This window comes from Aptenodytes patagonicus, chromosome Z, assembly GCF_965638725.1.
Source record: "Aptenodytes patagonicus chromosome Z, bAptPat1.pri.cur, whole genome shotgun sequence".
Classification (NCBI taxonomy): domain Eukaryota; kingdom Metazoa; phylum Chordata; class Aves; order Sphenisciformes; family Spheniscidae; genus Aptenodytes; species Aptenodytes patagonicus.
The window spans coordinates 20,292,467-20,311,032 of record NC_134982.1 but is presented as its reverse complement, the minus strand read 5'-3'; the positions used below and the strand labels follow the sequence as shown (position 1 = coordinate 20,311,032).

Below are 18,566 nucleotides of genomic sequence, written 5' to 3'. Positions count from 1 at the left end.
GCAGGACACTGAGAGGGTGTACAGCGCGTCAATGGCTGACAACAGCTATAAACGACATCTGGGCAGTTCCCATCTGATGCAAAGACAAAACTACAGCCGTGAGGGGAGTCAAGCCTGTCCCTGGGGGCAGGTGGCCCAGCGTCGCTCTGGAGCCTCCGTCCTCGGAGGTGTTGAAGACGTGACCAACAAAACCCTGCGCAGCCTGGCCTGGCTGCACAGCATAACTTATGGCTAACGTGACCATTGTGTACGAGGCCTGGCGGCCCGCGGCGCCCCTCCGGGCCTTGCGCTGCCCAGGAGGGACCCGCCACGGGGCAGGCAGCCGCCGGAGAGGGCTGGCCAGCTGCTTCTCCTCCTGAGGGGCGGCCCGGGGCCGTGCGGAGCCGCGCTGTCCCGTCTCCCGTCCCAGGCCGGCGTTTGTGGAGCGGGGGGCGGGACGCGGGAGCAGCTGCGCTGTGAGGAGGGAGGGAGGAGGCCGTCCCGGGGCAGCGGACGGGGAGCGCCAGGCAGGGGTCCCCGCGGGAGCCGCAAGCGGGTCGGGGCGGTGACACACTCCCGCCGCTCCCCAGGGCCGCGCCCCGCCCCGGCCCCTCCGCCGCCGGCGGTGGTGGTGGTGCCCGGTCGGGCCGCGGCTCTGGCCCGGCAGCGGCATGGCGGGCGGGCCGGGGGCCAGCGAGCGCGCCGCTCTGCTGCTGCTGGCGCTGCTGCTGGCCGCCAGCCGGCCGGCTGTCGCAGGTAGGGCTGCCCGCGGGGCGCCGCCATAGCGGGAGACGCCGCTGGCCTGCGGGCCGGACGGCCGGAAGGCACCTGCGCCGGGCGGGGGAAGGGGCGGCCCGGCCCTGGCTGACCGGCAGCCTTCGGCGCGGTGAGGAGAGGCGCCCCGGACCGGGCCCGGGCTCCCGCTGCCGGGCTCCGGTGGGGCTCGCCTGAGCGCTGAAGCGGGCTTTTCGCCGGCGGCCCCGCGAAAGGGAGCAGCCCGCCCGGAGGGTGCCCCGCTTCCTGGCCCGGCGGAGGGCGGCGTGGCGGGGAGCGCCGTGGGCCCAGTCCCCGGCGGGTGAGGCCCGGCAGCTGCCGCAGCCCCTCGGCGTGGGGCAGCGCCGCCGGGCTGCGCGGCGGAGCTGGGTGGCTGGCGGGCTGCTCGGGGTGCTGGTGCTTTGCCGCTCTCGGCTGCCGCTGCTGAAAGCGGCCTCACGGGTGGCTGGGACAGCAGGCATTTTTGTGAAGGTGTAGGTGTCCCCTTCCTTTAAAGTGAAGGCCGAGCCAGTCAGCTCGGGTTTGAGCCTGTGTTGGTGCCCGTTTCCCCTCCGACAGGGGAGATGCTGGGACTTGACATAGCTGGACTTTCTAATAAAAACAAACAACAAAACCCAAGCAATGTGGATGAAACCCCCTTTTTTTTTTTGCAATCGTAACTGTAATATGTCACGAGCATATACTCTAAGGCATGTGCAAGAATGTTCCCTGTGATTTCTTCCCCTGCTTTGGCATGCATGTGAACTAGCAGTCCCGATGTTAAGTATCAGCTGGCAACTGCAGGTGTCTGTTTTTTTGGCATCTAGGTTCAGCTGTCTTACGTCTGGCTTTTCAGACATGCCAAGGGCCTGCAGCTCTCACTGATGGTCATGCATGTAAAGGTGCAAGTCTTGAGCAGTCACCAAAACCATTGGCACAGCCAAAAACTTAAGCTGGAAATTTCTTTTTCTTCTTCTTGTGATATATCTTCAAGTAAATTATAATAAGAGCATCGAAGACTGGTACTCAAATTTATTATTGAAATACCTTTTTTAAATAATGGACCAGCAGGCAGTTACAGAAGTGTGCTTTTTCGTACTCTTTACAATCTCATGTGACACAAACCAGTTGCCATAACTCCCTTTCTTTAGAAATGTCGAGTGTCTTGTCAGTTTCTGTGATTGTATGGTGGCTGTTTTCACTAGATGAGAAGACTAGTTAAGAAACGAACTCCTAATATTTATTTGCAACTTTAAAAAATAATTTTCAGTTCTTCAGAGATTAATGAAGGCTGAATTGGTAGTTTTTCTTACAGGATTTTCAGATATTACAAATGAAATACGCCTCTCTTGTCTTTCCATGAGAGAATTTCAATGTGTGGAGCTCTAAGTGGTGTTCTCACCGGTTTTGTGAACAAAAAGCCTGCATGCAGGGTAGGGAGGATTTTTTTATTGCTTGTAGAGATGTTTCAGAGCTATCAAGGATGTCAGGGAGATCTGATTGCCACTGAAATTTCTCTAGTAATAGTAGCATTATCTTAAATGTGATGATGAAGGGTTTTGTCATTGATTTTGCTGGCAGTAATGTTAGGCCAACCAGTACTGCTTTGAAAACATGAAGCTGACAAACCACTTCATGTCTCGCTGTTGCAGTAGCGTCCTCTGTCCCCGACGTTGCAGGCAGTGCAAGGCAAAGCCAGAGCCAGAGGGTACATTTCTAAACTGCAAGGTAGGGGCATCAGCAATGCAGCCTGCTGCTTGTGCTCACCTAGGTGCGGCAGTGCAGGATGCTGGCTGAGCTGCCTTCAAGCTGAGCTCTGCCGGGCCATGTGGATTGGCATCACTACCAGGTGATCTTGTTAAATTCCAGCTCTCCTCTCTTACTCCAGCTGCTGCTATAGCTATAGCCATACCCAGAGACAGAGAGTTCCTGCTCCCAAAAATCTTGGAGTGAAATGCAAATCCAGTCGAAGGCTGGAAGGAAAAAAAAGCACTAACAGCTTCTTATAGGCAGTGAACTGAAATGAGGTGTTAAGTGGTTTTCCCAACTCTTCAGTGCATTTCTGTGATAGAACCAGAAATTAACGACAGCTCTGTTCATTTGATGTTCAGTGCTTTAACTACGGGACTATCTTTTGCCTGGAAATCATAGAATCATAGAATGTTTTGGGTTGGAAGGGACCTTTAAAGATCGACTAGTCTGGTGCGTAAAGAATTTGTAGATGCAACACAAGGATGTTCCTCACTGTGTACATTTTAGGTGAGTGAAAGAGGCTTACAGACTCTCATAGTGTTTGATTTACCCACAAAATTTCACTGTAAATCCTACAATGACAAAGTGTGAATCAACCCTGACAATTCACTTCTGAATAATGGTTACATTAGCCTTAAAAGGGCATTCCCAGTGAAACTGGCAGCTCCCTTTTCCACTTCCATTTTTCCTGTGCCCCTTATGTGCTGTTGATGTCATCTGCTACCAGCTTAGATAAGAGGACAAAGATGGAAGTAGTAGCTTTTCATTATGAAGTGTCCTGTTTTGGTTCTTCGTTTTCTTTCTGTCATTCTACTGCATTATTTCTGCTCATTGTCCTTGTAGCAAAACTTCATGAACCAAACTCCTGTTTTGTGAAGTGTCAGCACTGTGTTTTGGAGAGTGTAAGATCTGTAAGCAAACTGTATTACCTAAGGTATTCTGTGGTACTGGTAGTGCTTTTCAGGCTCACCAGCTGGATTTGATCATATCTGTGATGCAGCAAGTATTGAGTTAAAAAAGGAACATTAAAAATATGGTTCCATCTAGCTGTAAGAAAAAATGAAGAAACCATGAGTGCATTTTTATTTATTAGGATATAGTTTCTGAGGGGTTTTTCCCCCAGGTGATTATTAGTAATTGCTGCTGAGTTAGACTGAAAAGTGGTTCACTTTTTCCTCCCCCCGGCAAAAGTGAGAGGCATTGAGATTCATTGTAAAAGACAGGACTATCATCAGCATCAGATTACACTGTGTAAGGGCAGTCTTCATTTCATCGTGCTCATGAAGTTCTGGTTAGTACTTTAAAGCCCATTCAGTCTAGTTTTAATGGGCAGTCACACAAACTGTAAGGTTTTCTAACATCAGGTCAGATTTCAGGCAGAAACTTGAGAAAAATCAGTTACCAATCTGATTCTTCACTGCTGTTCAGAAGCAAAAAAGCAAATATGAAATTAATTTAAGAAAGTAATTACTGTCAAATTTCATTTTTCTAACTTCTAGTTTACTTGAGCTTTGAATCACCAGAACCGATCATCTTTATTTCTAGAATATGAAGCTCCTGACAACCCCATGAAACTTATGGCAATTTCTTTTACTATTTCCATTATATTTTTAAAAATAGTGATTTTTATCACTGATGTGCTATAAAGTATATGCAGACCTTTCCAAAGTTCCAACAAAATGTTAGCCATGTAAGATATTTTGCCTGAAAGAGTTATTTTTCACTTAGGACAGCTTCATATAATGAATTCTTCTTTTTATCCTATCTTCATAGCATCTTTTTCATACCACTTGGAGAAGTTTATTTCAGAAGCTTTAGTATAAATTAATCACTTTTAAAGTAATTCTATACGAGTGCTAGAACTAAATATTTATTTCTCACAAATATTTTTATATACTCTGAAGTTACGATTGTCCTATAGTCACAATGGTTTCAAACATATTACTGACAGCTTCAAGGTGAAAGAAGGAAATACAACTAGATAGGGAAATAAACTTACAAATCACAAAATTTCAGAAAAGATACTTGCAGCATGTGAAAGTGGCTTTGGCTCAGTTGTTCTGATAAATAGTTCTAGCTAAGTTCCTCAGCACAAAACTGAAACATGCTAAAGCTACAAACTTTTGTAGGAGTAGAGTCGGTATTTGTAGAGCACACTAGGGAATTCACTTTGGAGAGGACTGACAGCTCTTTTGGTGCTGCAGTAGGTGAAGTCTTGGACCTGGGTGCAAAGCTCTGTTAGCTGGAAGGAGCTAAAGAAATGGTTTGGTTCTGTGGGACAGCTCCAAGCATGCTTATAGTGTAGAATGTGAGCCTGTGCAATAATTGCAAATGTATTCTTTAATCCCCCATTCTGCCTTTTTTCTGACAGAGGGCTGTTAAAAGCTTATTACATTAAGTACCTGGAATTTGGCACTCTTTCACTAATGTTCTCTCCCTTTTTACTCTGTCTCTGCTTGTGCTGTACAATCAGAGTAAACAAGACTTTTAAAAGTTATTAATATCACAACAGCTTATTTGTATTTGGTATTAGTAGGGTCTGAACACTTATTTCCATCACTCAAATCCTATCCCAAGGGAGTGTCTTCCTATTTATGTTGGAAGTTGCATGCTGTTTTTCCTGTGGTTTAGTGGAACAAAATTGGGACCTGCATCTTCATTCGTTGGGACCTGCATATTTTATCTTAGTTACAGCAGAAGCTATTTGGGACTCAAGGCGCCTCTCATTGTTTGCTTAGCATCTAGTGCATGAGGGTACTTCACGAGGCTTCAAGCTGTACTTTTATATGGCCTGAAAGTATTTTTACTATGTGGAAACCTACCTGCATCTCTAGATTGCACAACCCCTCCACCTCTCACTGGAGCACCCTAGAAGACTTGGTAGTACAAAAGAAATGTGTCATTACGCAATAACAACTGCTCTGTTTTGAGAATGGAGGGAGAAAGGCAGAGAGGCGAGACAAAATTATACCACTTTAGTTGCTCTACAGCCCTGAAGTGAGCTTTCACAGAAAGTGCTTAGTAGTCTAATATTAGTATGAAAAGGTCTGCTCTACAAAAGGAGAGGTCACACCTTTTTCACCAACCACAGGGAGAAACAGGCTGCACTCTTGGCCAGAGCTTCTACATGAACATCCAAAATAGTAGAGAGTCAAAAACATATCTGAATTTGCCAACAGACAGATAGAAGACCACTATCATCTGGAAGATTAGTATTTATCTGAGGTACCTGTTCCTGTTACGCTTTTGTGAATGAGCTGCAGGGGACAAATCTTCAAGGTGCAAATCTCCGCTGGACAATGGGAAGCTTATTCGAATAACTAAAACAGGTGTTGTCTCTAGATATGCTGGAGGTCATGAAGCCAGTACCTCACCAGTCACAAATGATGTTGTACGTGCTTGTTGCACTTTGTCTGAGTGTGCTGTTAGGACAGATGAATTAGCCTTTATTTTGACTTTGCGTTTTTCACATAGAAAGATAAATAACTTTATTTTCCTGAAGGGACGTTGTACAGTTGGGGTATCTTGGGAGGGGTGTGCATCAAACATCTAGCAGATAAGGACCTTCTCTGTGTTTAGGGCTCTTAGATACCAGTGCAGCACATGACAACAGTAGATGATAAGATAGGAGGTTCAAAACCAGTGAATGCCATTTTTCGTCCCCCTGTCTTCTTTTAATTCCTTTTTATACAGCCAGCCTGTAGAGCTCACTGATACAGATTATTAGCGAGGCCACTGCAAGGACTGTGGTCTCAGCTGAGAGGTTACTGTGGCACAGAAGTGACTCTTGTCTTTCCAGTGGGCAGCAAACAAGCCAACACCACCTCCTCACGTGGCAGTTCTGGAGTTTGGAGAGGATCCTGACTGAAAATACATGGGTGATGTTAGACTTAATCCTTTACTTTTATGATTTTATCTTTAATGACTAGGATAATCACTAGGATGCCAATTTAAAGATCTGTTCAACCTGAGTTGCTGGCTAATTTGTGGTCCCCATCTCTATTTCTTCTCCCTTAGAGCCAACCCTCAACTCTGACTAGAAATATGACATTGGGGCTATAAATCCAGTGTAATAGATTGCATGACTTCCCCCTTTCCCCCCACAAAACAAGTTATATATAGTTGTTTTCACAGAAAATTAGCAGGCTACATGGGAACAGTTTGAGCAGCAGTAATTCTGTGGCCTAATTATGACATGTATTGTAGTGTTGAAAACAGAAGATCAATATATTAGGTATTAAAAGTAGACAAATGTTTTTGTCTACATCAGAAGGATTCAGGATGTCTGACTATACTTTTAAGTATTATCTACATTGTTTTTCCTTACGCCATAGGCTTCTGGCCAAAGCATTATCTTTAGAGGGCCCTGGCACTGATACCTCCTGAACATTTTGAAGACAAAAACATTGTCCAGATACTCTCTTACATGGGAACTATGTCATTTTTCTTTTCTGCTTGAAGATCAAATTATGTATGTCAATTTTTTCATATAGAAGGGTGGATATTAGGGGCAGGAAAGGGATCCAGTAAAATGCCCCTCTTCTCTTTTTCATCTGGCATAAATGCAAAAATCTTTATGGATTACATGAGTGTAAAAGTCTTTCCGGGTTACTGGTTCAGGCATGGTAGGGAAAACCTTTCCATGTGACTTTCTTTGGGAAGAAGGTGTAAAAGGGATCCAAAGAAGGAAAGCGCTGAGATATGTGGAGCTTTGGCTGTTTCCTGTCCACAATGGAGACCAAAAGGAGTTGAGCAGACATGAAATCTGCATTAAATTACTTCCAATTAAGAAGTAAGTGTGGAATTGTGATTCTGAGATCACTGTTCTTCCTTATGATCCCTGTGCATTGCTGAGAAGATATATCTAGTCTGAAATGAGAAATACAGAAAAAAAGGGAAAACAGAAAAAAATCTGTTCTTTCAGTTAGCTCTTTAGTCTTTATTTTGTTGTTGGATGGATGTGCATAGCTTGTGATAACTGTGTAGTGAGTGAGTTTGGTTTTTTGCAGATACATTTCTGGGGTTGTTAGTTTTGGCAATGGAGAAGAGACAAAGCATTTATTACTTTGCGCTTTGAGTACAGAAATCAAGAGAAAAATTATTCAAGGTGTAGCTGTTCATTGAATTTGATGATGTTTTTAACACCAGAGAATTGAAAACTGAACAAAAGGATAAAATGCCAGCCTAATGCCACCACTAGATGATGAGTGAAGAACCTTTTGCTCTGTGATTATGAAGGCTTTTGCTGTGCCTGGCCTGGTTTCTCGTGGTTACTTCTAAGAAGATGTTGTGGTCAGAGTGGTGAGGAATCTTCAGTAAAATTACTTGAAACAAAATTCTCAAAACTTACACTTCCCATATAAACGTTATCTGTTATGATGGAAATATTAGGAGGGATTTATAGCCCCAATGTGGTATTTCTAGTCAGAGTTGAGGGTTGGCTCTAAGGGAGAAGAAATAGAGATGGGGACCACAAATTAGCCAGCAACTCAGGTTGAACAGATCTTTAAATTGGCATCCCAAGTGATTATGACGCTATTTTTTTGAGCCTTTGTGTATCTTCATCTATGAAGGGATGTATAGCTGATGTAGATCTGGCTCTTATTCTCAGCTGCATCCACCCGTCCTTTCTGTTTGAGACATAGAGCTGTTACGGAATAGATTGTCAGCCCAGGCAATCCAAAGGTATTGTTCCCTATATGATATGCTGAATTCACCTGTTCCAGTAGCAAGGGACCTTCAAGGTTGGTATTCTTGGTTGAACTCCACTTACTTTCCATAATGGTATGATTGACATCAGATGGTCCAGGACAAAATGTCCCCTTTTCAAAAGCTGTGGCACCAGCTTCATTTTGAGGTCACTCGTAACATGGTTTCAGCCAGAAATCATTCTAAAAGTGTCTGCTATAGATGAACTTGATACCTATACTATAAAAACATGCTTCTTAGTTTGGCGGGTGCTGAAGCAGAAATCACGCCAAGGCACTGTAGGTGGTCTTGGCCCAAGATCTCATTTAGTGCTGGATCAGCGCCTAGGCTGACGTTGAGTTTCCTGCCCCACCTTCAGTGATGGATTCTGACTCTGAAGTGTTTTATGGAAGACAAAAGCTTTAATGTATGTTTCTTTTTTCTTTTCCAGGAAATTCATATTTAGTATAAACACAAACTGTTTCCCAGTGGCACACCACAAAATATTGACTCTGCAACTTCATTTCTAGTTATTCTAAATTGCACTTGGTAATCCATGAATAAGTTTATCTTTCTGCTCAATTGCTTCCCCCCAAATCCAGTGGTTTTTCCTCACATACTTGAGTCTAATGAGAATTTGATATCTTTAAAAGTTATTTTCAAGTTCCAGCAGTAGTCATTAGTTTTGATTCAGAAATTCACCATTGAAATTTGGGAGCTGTGTTACAGTGATCGTAATGAAACTTTCAGGACATAACATCTGTGAAAGCTTTAGATTTCATTTGTTAATTTCTGAGGAACTTCACTGATAAAATTGTAATGAAATCTCTTACTTGCCAGTTCCATAGGGGTGCTAGGATGTAATGTAGCAAAACAAACGTAACTGCTTCTCAGAGTCTCAGCAGAGTGAGGAGAAGAGTCTGTCTTCTTGAGGTGGAGTCTTCTTGTACCCATAATATTATATTGATGTTCTGATGTTTCTACAATGGCTGAAGGAAATGGAGTAATCTTTTGATTAAGACAGGTTATTTCAGACAGCTAGGTTATGCTTCCTATGTTCTTCAGGAAGATGGTATCTCAGTGCCTTTCATTTGCTGAGATGGAGGTCAGAAGACTCCTCTCCCTTACCTGTGTTACTGGGTCCAAAGCACTATAGGGTAGGGACAATCTCCTATAGTCTACCTGTATGGTAGGCAGAGCAGTGACAGTCCTAGCCACTGCCATAATATGAATTTACCATAATACAAAAATTATAAACATTTAACCTGTTTCCTGGCTTATTAGTAAAATTTAGTCCTCACTTATATTGGGGTTTTTTCTCTAGTTCTGTTATTCCAATACTTGCTTTAAAAGGGAGGTCGGTCTTTATTAACCCCACAGTAATATCATTTCTGTATACAACAAATGGCATTGGTTCTCTTACTGTATAGATTTTATGGGAGACCTGTAAGGTATATTAGAGCTATTTGATGAAAGCTTCTTTTAAGCTAGACGTAAACTGGTGGGGAAGAATTCCTTTTTGTTCAACTTGGAACCAATTTTTCTATGCACAGTGGTGACTCTTCCTTTGCAAGAAATATAGGTACTTCAGTAATCTAAAAATCTTTCTTGTGTTTCTCTGGGTACTTAATATAACACCCTATTACATAGCTTTTGGCTGTGGGGTTTGCTGAAATCTTATTCTTGGGAAAGCCACCTAAAATTTTTATGTATACTACAACAAATTTGTAGATATTATTAGTGATTGTTTCATGAAACGGCTGGTTAATGAGACCTTTGATTTGGTACTCTGTAATGTGCAGAATCCAGTTCAGAGTCTGAGTTAAAGCCACACTTTGTAAGAGTCATCAGAGTGTGTTAGATTCAGCAGAGGGACAGCTAATAAAGAGACAGGAACAATTAAACCTCAAAAGTCCTCAGCAGTTATGCTTAATCTTAAAAAGAAATGTGTTAAAATTGGAAAGTTGTCTCAGAATGAAGCTAAAAGCTGCAAAATAAATATTTAACTGGTGGCGTCCGTGAAGAGTTGTGTCCAAACACAGCTGAAAGCATCATAAACCCTGGCAGATGTAATGTGAAAATAGACAGGCCTGGAAGAAAAAAAGGTCAAGGATCAGCTAGCGGAAGGAATCAAAGCTTTTACCAAATCCTTCTTAAATACATCAAGAACAAAAACCCTGCAGAGGGTCTGTGCAGCCAGTTGATTAAGTTATCAGTATAAAAGAAGCACTCAGAAAGGGCATGGCTACTGCAGAGAAGCTAAATGAAATGGTGTTTACTGCTAATTGGGAAGATCCCCAAACTGAAATTCCTTTTTTGGGGGGCAATGAGAGGGGTTGACCTAAAAAAACCTCAGGGATGAAATTGCTTACTTGCTATAGGCAATATCTGATCTCATGCTTTAAACTCCCTGGGTACCTGAAGCCTGGAGGGTGGCAAATTTTATGCCAGTGTTTAAAACAAGAATGACCAGAGGACTGTAAGCCTGACATCCGTACCATTCAAATTTATAGATATTGTAACAAAGGATAAAAGTCACAGAAGTAAGTAGGATCAACTTGGGAAGAGTCAGTAGGGTTTCTTTAAAGATAAGTTCTGCTTTACAAACCTCTTGGAGTTTTCTTGATGGGGTGGGAAAGGTGGCTGAGATTTAGATTCCCAAAAGGCTTTTGGTAAAGTTTGACATCAAAGGCTTTTGAGCAGCCATTGGATAGGAATGCAGGGCTTTGTGTATTAAGTAATGGATTAAAAGATAGGAGGAGAGGTAAATGATTGATTTTTTTTGCATAGGAGGGAAGTTACCAGCTTTTGGGGATTTGGTCTTGGGATCTGTGCTATTCAGTATAGTAATAACAGGGATGGTAAAGACAGTGAGTAGTCAAATGAGAAAGTTTGCTGGTGTTACTATTCTTCAAGGCAGTAAAGAGGAGAGAAGAGAGTGAAGGATTGCAGGAGGCCTGTACAGAACTGTGTGACTGGGCAGCAGGGCAGCAGAGATGGTTACAGACTGCGTATGTGAAACGAGAGGACGCTTCAGCCTGGAAAAGAGGTGAATGAGAACAGATGGCAGGAGACCTGTGGGTCGTCTCATCAGAGGTGACAGAGGATGCCTCTGATGGAGATGTAAGAGCATGTTGTAAATCAAGATGTTTCCAAAGAGAAACTAGAGGAGTACTGCAGAGAGAAATCCTTTGGCAGTTACAAAATAGACTGACTGTGACAAGCTCAGGAAAACGCCTGAAACAAAAAAATAATTGGAATAGTATTTGAAGGAAAGTATTAAATATGATTGCACTGTTCTTACAATTCCCTGTCGTCACTGTTGGAGGTAGAATACTGGGCTATATTCACTCCTTGTCTGTACTGGTATGGCCATTGGTCTCTTAACCGGTTGCTTGGACTGGTTAATTTGATATCTGAGATCTATTTTCATTAATATATAAATAAGTATATGGAGAGTTAATATAAGGTTTTTATATGTATTTAGCTGTAGATAAGAAAAAGAGATTTTTTTTGTGTGACTAAATCTCCTGTTTGTTTTTCTTTCTTTCTCTCAGTATCATTTTATGGTGATAGCTTTGTGGAGTTGAATGTGGCAGAAGCATCGTCTCAGACATCCGTACAGTTGCGGTTTCGAACAAGCAAGCCACATGGACTGCTTTTTCTTGCAGCTGGGAAGAAGGATTATTGTTTAATGGAGCTACATGCAGGAAATGTACAGGTATGGTTTGTAACTATAGCTAAAAAGATGTATGTAGGCTGTATTGTTTAGTGTTTTTCTTCAAGCTGTTGTCTATAACAATTCTCAAAGTTTATGTTTAAAAAAAAGGAAAAATCACATAATATAATTGATAATTTCAAAATATGGTATTTATTTCTCACAATGATAGTCATTAAAATTGACCTCTAAAAGCCTTTGAGATGTTTAGATCTTAAAATCAAGATCATTGTGTTCAAAGCATGAGTTTCGGTAAAGGCAAAATTTCAGATTTGATGATGTTAGCATCATAGAAAATGTTTGGATCCAAATAATAGTTTTTCTGCAAGGTAAGTTCTTGGAAGATGATTGTCAATTGGGTTCTGAGGAGTTGTTGGTCCTAGCACAACTGCAGAGGAGTCCATTCCCTCTTCTGCAATTATTCAAGTTGTATTTGTGATGGCAAGTAAACCTACACAAAATTTTAGTGGGATTTTATTTTTTCAATTCTATTTTGTAAATTACGTACTTAATATGAAAATATATGAAAATTAATCTATGAATGATATAGTAATATATGATTGTGAAAAATAGCGCTTTGGATTTTGATAATTAAAATTCTGTCTCTTGCAGTTGAGAATTAACTTTGGCGTGGGGGAACGAGTACTGCATTCTCAGCAAAGATCTCAGCTGAATGATTTAGCTTGGCATCTGGTTGAACTACATCATGAACATGATAATGTCACATTGGTAATTGATAAACATGGTAGAACTAGTGCAAAAATGCCTGGAATTCTCTATGAATTAAATATTGATTATGGATTCTATGTAGGTGGTATTAGTAAACTTGACATTCCCTATCTTGTTGGAGCACTGCCCAATTTCCGAGGATGTATTGATGATGTGTCGTTCAATCAACTAGACATTCTGATGCCTCTGAGAACTTCTCCTGGCTTTAAAAATGTCCGTGAAGTTTCGGTGGGATGCAGTGATGAATTCTTTGCAAGCGAAGATGAACCCATTAGTTTCTTTAGTTCCAGATCCTATGTTTCTTTCCCATCATGGAATGTTGATGATGAAGGAATCTTGGAGTATACATTGCAAACCTCAGCTGCACGTGGCTTGCTGCTTTACCATCCTGGGCAAGCAGGAGATTTCATTGCAATGGAAATGGAAGATGGATTAATTAAGGCCTATGTTGGAAAACATAAAAATAGAACCCAGCTTTCCTCTCGTAGGCCCGTCAATGACAGTCATTGGCACTACATTGAACTGAAATTTACTGCAGAATATTTGCAGCTGACATTGGATGAAGAAACTGTGAAAAAATCATTGCCTCCCCACAGCAAGCTGCCACTTCTGAAGGGGTCTCTCTTTGTAGGTGGTGTAGATGACAGCACACGATCAGAAGTGATTAAGTTAGAGTTAACTTCAGTGTCTGGGAAGTATGCCAGAGGAGGGTCCTTCAAAGGTTGCTTAAGAGATCTGAAAGCCAATTCAGAAAAGAAATCGCTGAAGAATGTTCTGGTAACAAAGGACATTTCAGCTGGGTGTGAAACAGAGAGTGCTTTTAATTCAAATCTTTCTTTAGAGATGACTGTAACGAACCCTACTGTGAAAGCAGCCCCAACATTTGTCATTTTCCCTGAAAGCTCTGTCTCTTTGGGCAAGGAAGGCAAAAGCCATGTTTTAGTTCTAAGTAACTTGATTGTGCTAGAGGGCGGACAAGCTTCACTTGAATCTAAACATATTAAAGTCAACTTAGACTTTCAGAAATTAGGGATTCATCAATCACAAATTCTTTTTGAAATAAAGGAACCACCCTCTCATGGAGACTTGAAACTAGATGTTGAACCAGCGCACGAGGTAAATACATTTACTATGCAGGATGTGTGGCAAGGGAAGATTCTTTATGTCCATGATGGCTCTGAGGACACTTACGATTATTTTAATTTCTCCGTTTCTACCAGCAGTGAGAAGATTGTGCCTCCATATTTGCAAGGAAATGAGCAGCATGTGTTTAGCATTACTGTCAGTCCAGTAAATGATGCACCTGAGATCACACTTCCTGAGGGAAACTTGCTTCTTCTCTTAGAGAACTCAAAGAAACGTTTGACTAGTGATCTGATAAAAGTTCTAGATAAGGATACGGATCCTATGGCTCTCAGTCTTTCAGTGCTTGGAAATCTGAATGCCGATGCAGGATTTTTAGAAAATTCAAAGCATCCTGGAAAAGCGGTTACTACTTTTTCTAACGAGGACTTAAGAGAAGGCACTATTTTCTTTGTCCACACAGGCATCAAGAACTCAAGGATTGTTCTGAGGGCGAGTGATGGTGAGAAAGTGAGCAACACTGTTGTGTTACGTGTCATGGCAGTTCCTCTGGATTACAGAGTTGTCAACAACTCAGGAATAAAACTACTCCAAGGTGTTACAGCTCTGATCACACCTAGGCATCTGGCAGTTGAAACAAATGCCAACCTCCAGGAGCTGGAGATACGGTACGAGGTCACAGAGCCACCCCAGTTCGGGGAACTCCAAAGACAGCATTCAAGGGGGGAATGGAAGCGAGTCACCTCTTTTTCTCAACGTTCTGTTCAGCGCAGCCGTGTGAGATACTGTAGCACTTTTAAAGAAATTCAGCTGGAAAATGTTACTGACCAATTCAAATTCAAAGTTAGCATAGGAAACAGAATCAGTGAAGAGCATGTGTTTCCAATCAAAGTGAAATGGTTAAGGTACAGTTTATTGAAACATTCTCCTCTAGAAATTGAAAAATCAAAAAAGAAGTACTTGAATTCAAATAATCTTTTTGCTGTGATTGTGGATCTAGCAATACCTGAAAATGAGCTTCATTTTAAATTGCTGTCCCTACCAAAGAATGGACAAATACTGCTTAATGACCAGCCTTTGAAAAAAGATTCAGTCTTTAGCCAGAAAGATATTACTGATCAAAAAGTAGCATATGAATTAATCAGCGGATACCATGAAGACAACCGTGATTCATTTAGATTCCTCATTTCTACAAAGTATCTGGAATCAAATTTATACGACTTTGAAGTCTACATCAAATCAGATTTGAGAAACATTATTTTGACTAATAATGGCCTAACTGTTACTGAAGGTGAAGGAGAGTTAATAACAAGCACAAAACTGTTTGTGCAAACACTGGATAATAAAACTTTCCAATATAAAGTTATACAGTTTCCTAAGCATGGGAAATTAAAACTCATTAATTTTTCAGGCTCATTCGAGAGTAATGACGATCTCATCACTTTCACTAACAAAGATATAACTGATAAGCGCCTTATGTATGTGCATGACGATTCTGAGACAGTGTTTGATGAATTTCTTGTCAGAGCTTCCAGTGAAGGGTCAGGAAAGTGGGCCAACTTTGATCCAGAAATAGAACCTTTGTCAGTAGAAATTGGATTCAACATTTCTGTCCAGCTGAAGAATGATGAGAAACCTGTACGTGTAATTGATAAGATATTTAACGTAATGAGAAATGGGCAGCGATTGTTAACTTTGGCAGATCTTTGCTATCATGATCCTGATTCTGATTTTGATGATGGACAGTTGCTATATACTAGACGTGGCATTTCCAATGGGGACTTGGTGCTAACAAATGATACTTTGCACAGACTCTACCAATTCAAACAAGCGGACCTGGAGCAAAAGCAAGTCCTGTTTATACACCGTGGTGCAGATTTTGGGCGTTTTGTGCTCTTCGTGACAGATGGCAAGCACTATACCTCTTTGCTTCTAGAAGTTAGTGCCACTGATCCTTATGTTAGGTTGGCAAATAATACAGGCTTGTTGGTTCAAAAAGGAAAAGAAGAAACTGTTACAACAGCTAACCTAAGTGCTATTACAAACCAAGATATCAGAAATGAACATGAGATTACATATGAAATACTCTCTTTCCCAAAATACGGAAGAATATATGTAAATAATCTATTGATGGATTCCTTTACTCAGCTTGATCTGATAAAGGGGTATGTGACCTACAGGCATGATGACAGCAACAGCCTTATTGACACATTTAACTTTACGGTCCATGCTAGAGATGTCCATCTGGATGCTGGAGTGCATGTTCGCATATATTTGGAAAGTCATCAGTGGCCACCAAGGATTGTGAACAAAAACAATCTCTTAGTTGAAGAAGGAAAACCAGTTAAAATCAGTAAAGGAAAACTGCAAGTAGGTTAACTGTGTTGTCCATTTCTCCAATCTTGTAGCAAATTTTCTTCGCTGCTTTCTCAGCCATTGCAATGTCTTTAGTCTCTGTCTTCTCTTCTTTAACTCCTTTTGGTTTTCACTAACATGACTGCATTCTGGATGTTTAATTCTGGAGAGACTAATACTAGCAAGCCTCCATTTCTAGAAAGGAAACGGGTTATGTTAAAGAAAAAGACTGCCCGTAGTCTTTGACTCTGTTACATATAGGTGCTTGAGAAAGTTAAGATTTGGAGATGCTGCACTTGTATATTTGTTTTAGCTATTACAATTGTTTGTAGTTAACGTTCATGTATCATTCTTAGTTGAGCTGGTGGGAAATGCCAAGGAAGAAAGGGTTTTGTTTCATTCAGTTTGGAGCTAGCCCAATTAACACTGTCTGAGGATTGCATCCAAAATTTTAAAAACATCGTCACAAACCTGAGGTCGTTTCCCTTTGGTTAATATTTTCCTCCCCATTGCTTGTGCGTAGCCCTTCAGTAACCACCACGAGGGGGCTCTGGCAGCACATGGCTGTGCTGCTGAAATCCTTGTTTCAGGCAGGGGTCTGCAGTGCTTAGGCTATTAGTTAATTCCGCAGTGTGTTCCTTTTCAAAATTTACAAATTTGGGGCTACAAAACACTCCCATGCCACGTTATTTAACAAGTCTACTTAAGGTATTACTGTATTGTATTAGAAATTTGCAGATATACCATGTAACCCAAACAAGGAATGCCAATTAATTAGGCAGGCAAACCAAGGGTTAAAAGTGAAAAATTCAGAAGAGAACTAAAGAATGTCCCCCATTTCTGTTTAAATAATTTTGGGGTATGTTTTTAAATTTAAGGTCGTTCATGAAAACAGTTCTCCATCAGAGATTGTGTTCACAGTAAGACAGCTTCCAGTACATGGATACATTCGGAAGTTTTCCTCAGAAGAAAGTTACTTTGGTGCTGACCAAAGGCCAGTTTTGAGCTTCACACAGCAAGATGTTGATGAGGGCAAAGTTCAGTACGTGCAGACAGTTTCTGACCAGCTAGATGACTGTTTTTCTCTGGATGTGAGCAACGGTGTCCGAACAGTGAGTGGAATAGACATCTCTGTAGACATCATCCCCAGAATGATTCCCCTTGAAGTACAGAACTTCACAGTAATTGAAGGGGGCTCGAAAGTCCTGGTGGAAGACTATCTAAAAATTTCTAGTAGACACTTTGCAGGACTCAGCTGTGAATTTATTTTAATGGAGCCGCCAAAACATGGGTATGTTGAAAACTCTCATGTTCCTGGAATAAGGTTAACCACATTTACCAGAAAACAGGTAATGCATTTAGATCTGCTTTGCTGTAGTCATGATTAATTCTTTGTATTGCTAAAAGCCAATTTTTGCCTGTAGTGAGATGATTTGGTGGGAGGTGGTAAGATGCACGAGTTTGAGCTTTATTTGGGCCTTGTACCGAAGATCTTTCTGCAGTTGCTAGCTGGTTCTTTGGGGTGGGAAGGGAGGGTGCCTCATTGTTGGGGTGAACCACATCACTTTCTTGTGAGCCACTGGTCACACAGATTAGTGTGCTATAATCACAGTAGACTGATGGGCCAGTCATACTCAGGCAGAGTTGTTGATACTCTGGAAACTTAAGACAGACAGACTGTGGGTACATTTTGAAAAGACCAGAGGAAATGGTGTGTAGATTGAACAAGGAGGAAAGTGGAAAAAAAAATTTTTTTTAGGTCATGTCTTTGCTCACAGAGAGCCAGTATATGCATAATAAGCTAATTTTCAGTCTTTTAGCTCTAAGAAGCAAAACTATCATAAGTCACCATCTACTAATACTATGTTCAGTTTATAGATTCCAGGAAACATTGTGGTGAATATAGTGGTATTAGATTTTCCATTTTCCCTTCAGGGGAAGGGGGACTGCCAAGACTGGCAAGTTAAGATACTCTGGCTAGAGGAATGGACAGATGAGCTGTAAAATTTGCTGTTGTGGACAGAACAAAGATAGAGGTACAGATGAAATATGAGCATAAATAAAGTCTTCGAACTCATAGAAAGTTGAGGCAGTAATACAGAGGGGCCTGACTAGACTTGAATATTTTTGCTTTTCTAATGTGGCATTAATTTTGTTTTAGCCTCTTTAATTTTTCAGGTTGTCGTATTTTTCAGGTGGAACAAGGATTAATCTACTATGTTCATGATGACAGCGAGGAACTGATGGACAGTTTTACTGTGATAGTAAATAACACAGAATTGTGGAAACAAAGCTTGCCCCAAACTGTATTTGTAACAGTTACTGCAGTAAATGATGAAGCTCCAGTTATAAAAGTTAACAGAATTCTTCAGGTATGTTTGTCAACATTTTGAAATGTTAAAATTATTTCTAACTGATACCATTTAATGCACCTTCATTAACAGAGTATTAGGTTTGTATCTGGTGGCATAGTCAATATAATAAATGGTGGTCCTGGGGTTTAAACAAA

The 18,566-nt window shown here is 41.3% G+C and overlaps 1 protein-coding gene across 1 annotated transcript in view; it reads left to right on the top strand.

Annotated features, from left to right (window-relative positions):
- Window positions 1-650: 650 nt before the first annotated feature.
- Window positions 651-18,566, top strand: part of LOC143172945 (chondroitin sulfate proteoglycan 4-like) — a 42,022-nt gene continuing 24,106 nt past the window's right edge. Inside the window, exons 1-5 of the mRNA XM_076362855.1 lie at window positions 651-735; window positions 11,730-11,893; window positions 12,503-16,072; window positions 16,936-17,406; window positions 18,253-18,429. Coding sequence (XP_076218970.1) covers window positions 651-735; window positions 11,730-11,893; window positions 12,503-16,072; window positions 16,936-17,406; window positions 18,253-18,429 — 4,467 coding nt within the window. The remainder of the gene's footprint in view (window positions 736-11,729; window positions 11,894-12,502; window positions 16,073-16,935; window positions 17,407-18,252; window positions 18,430-18,566) is intronic.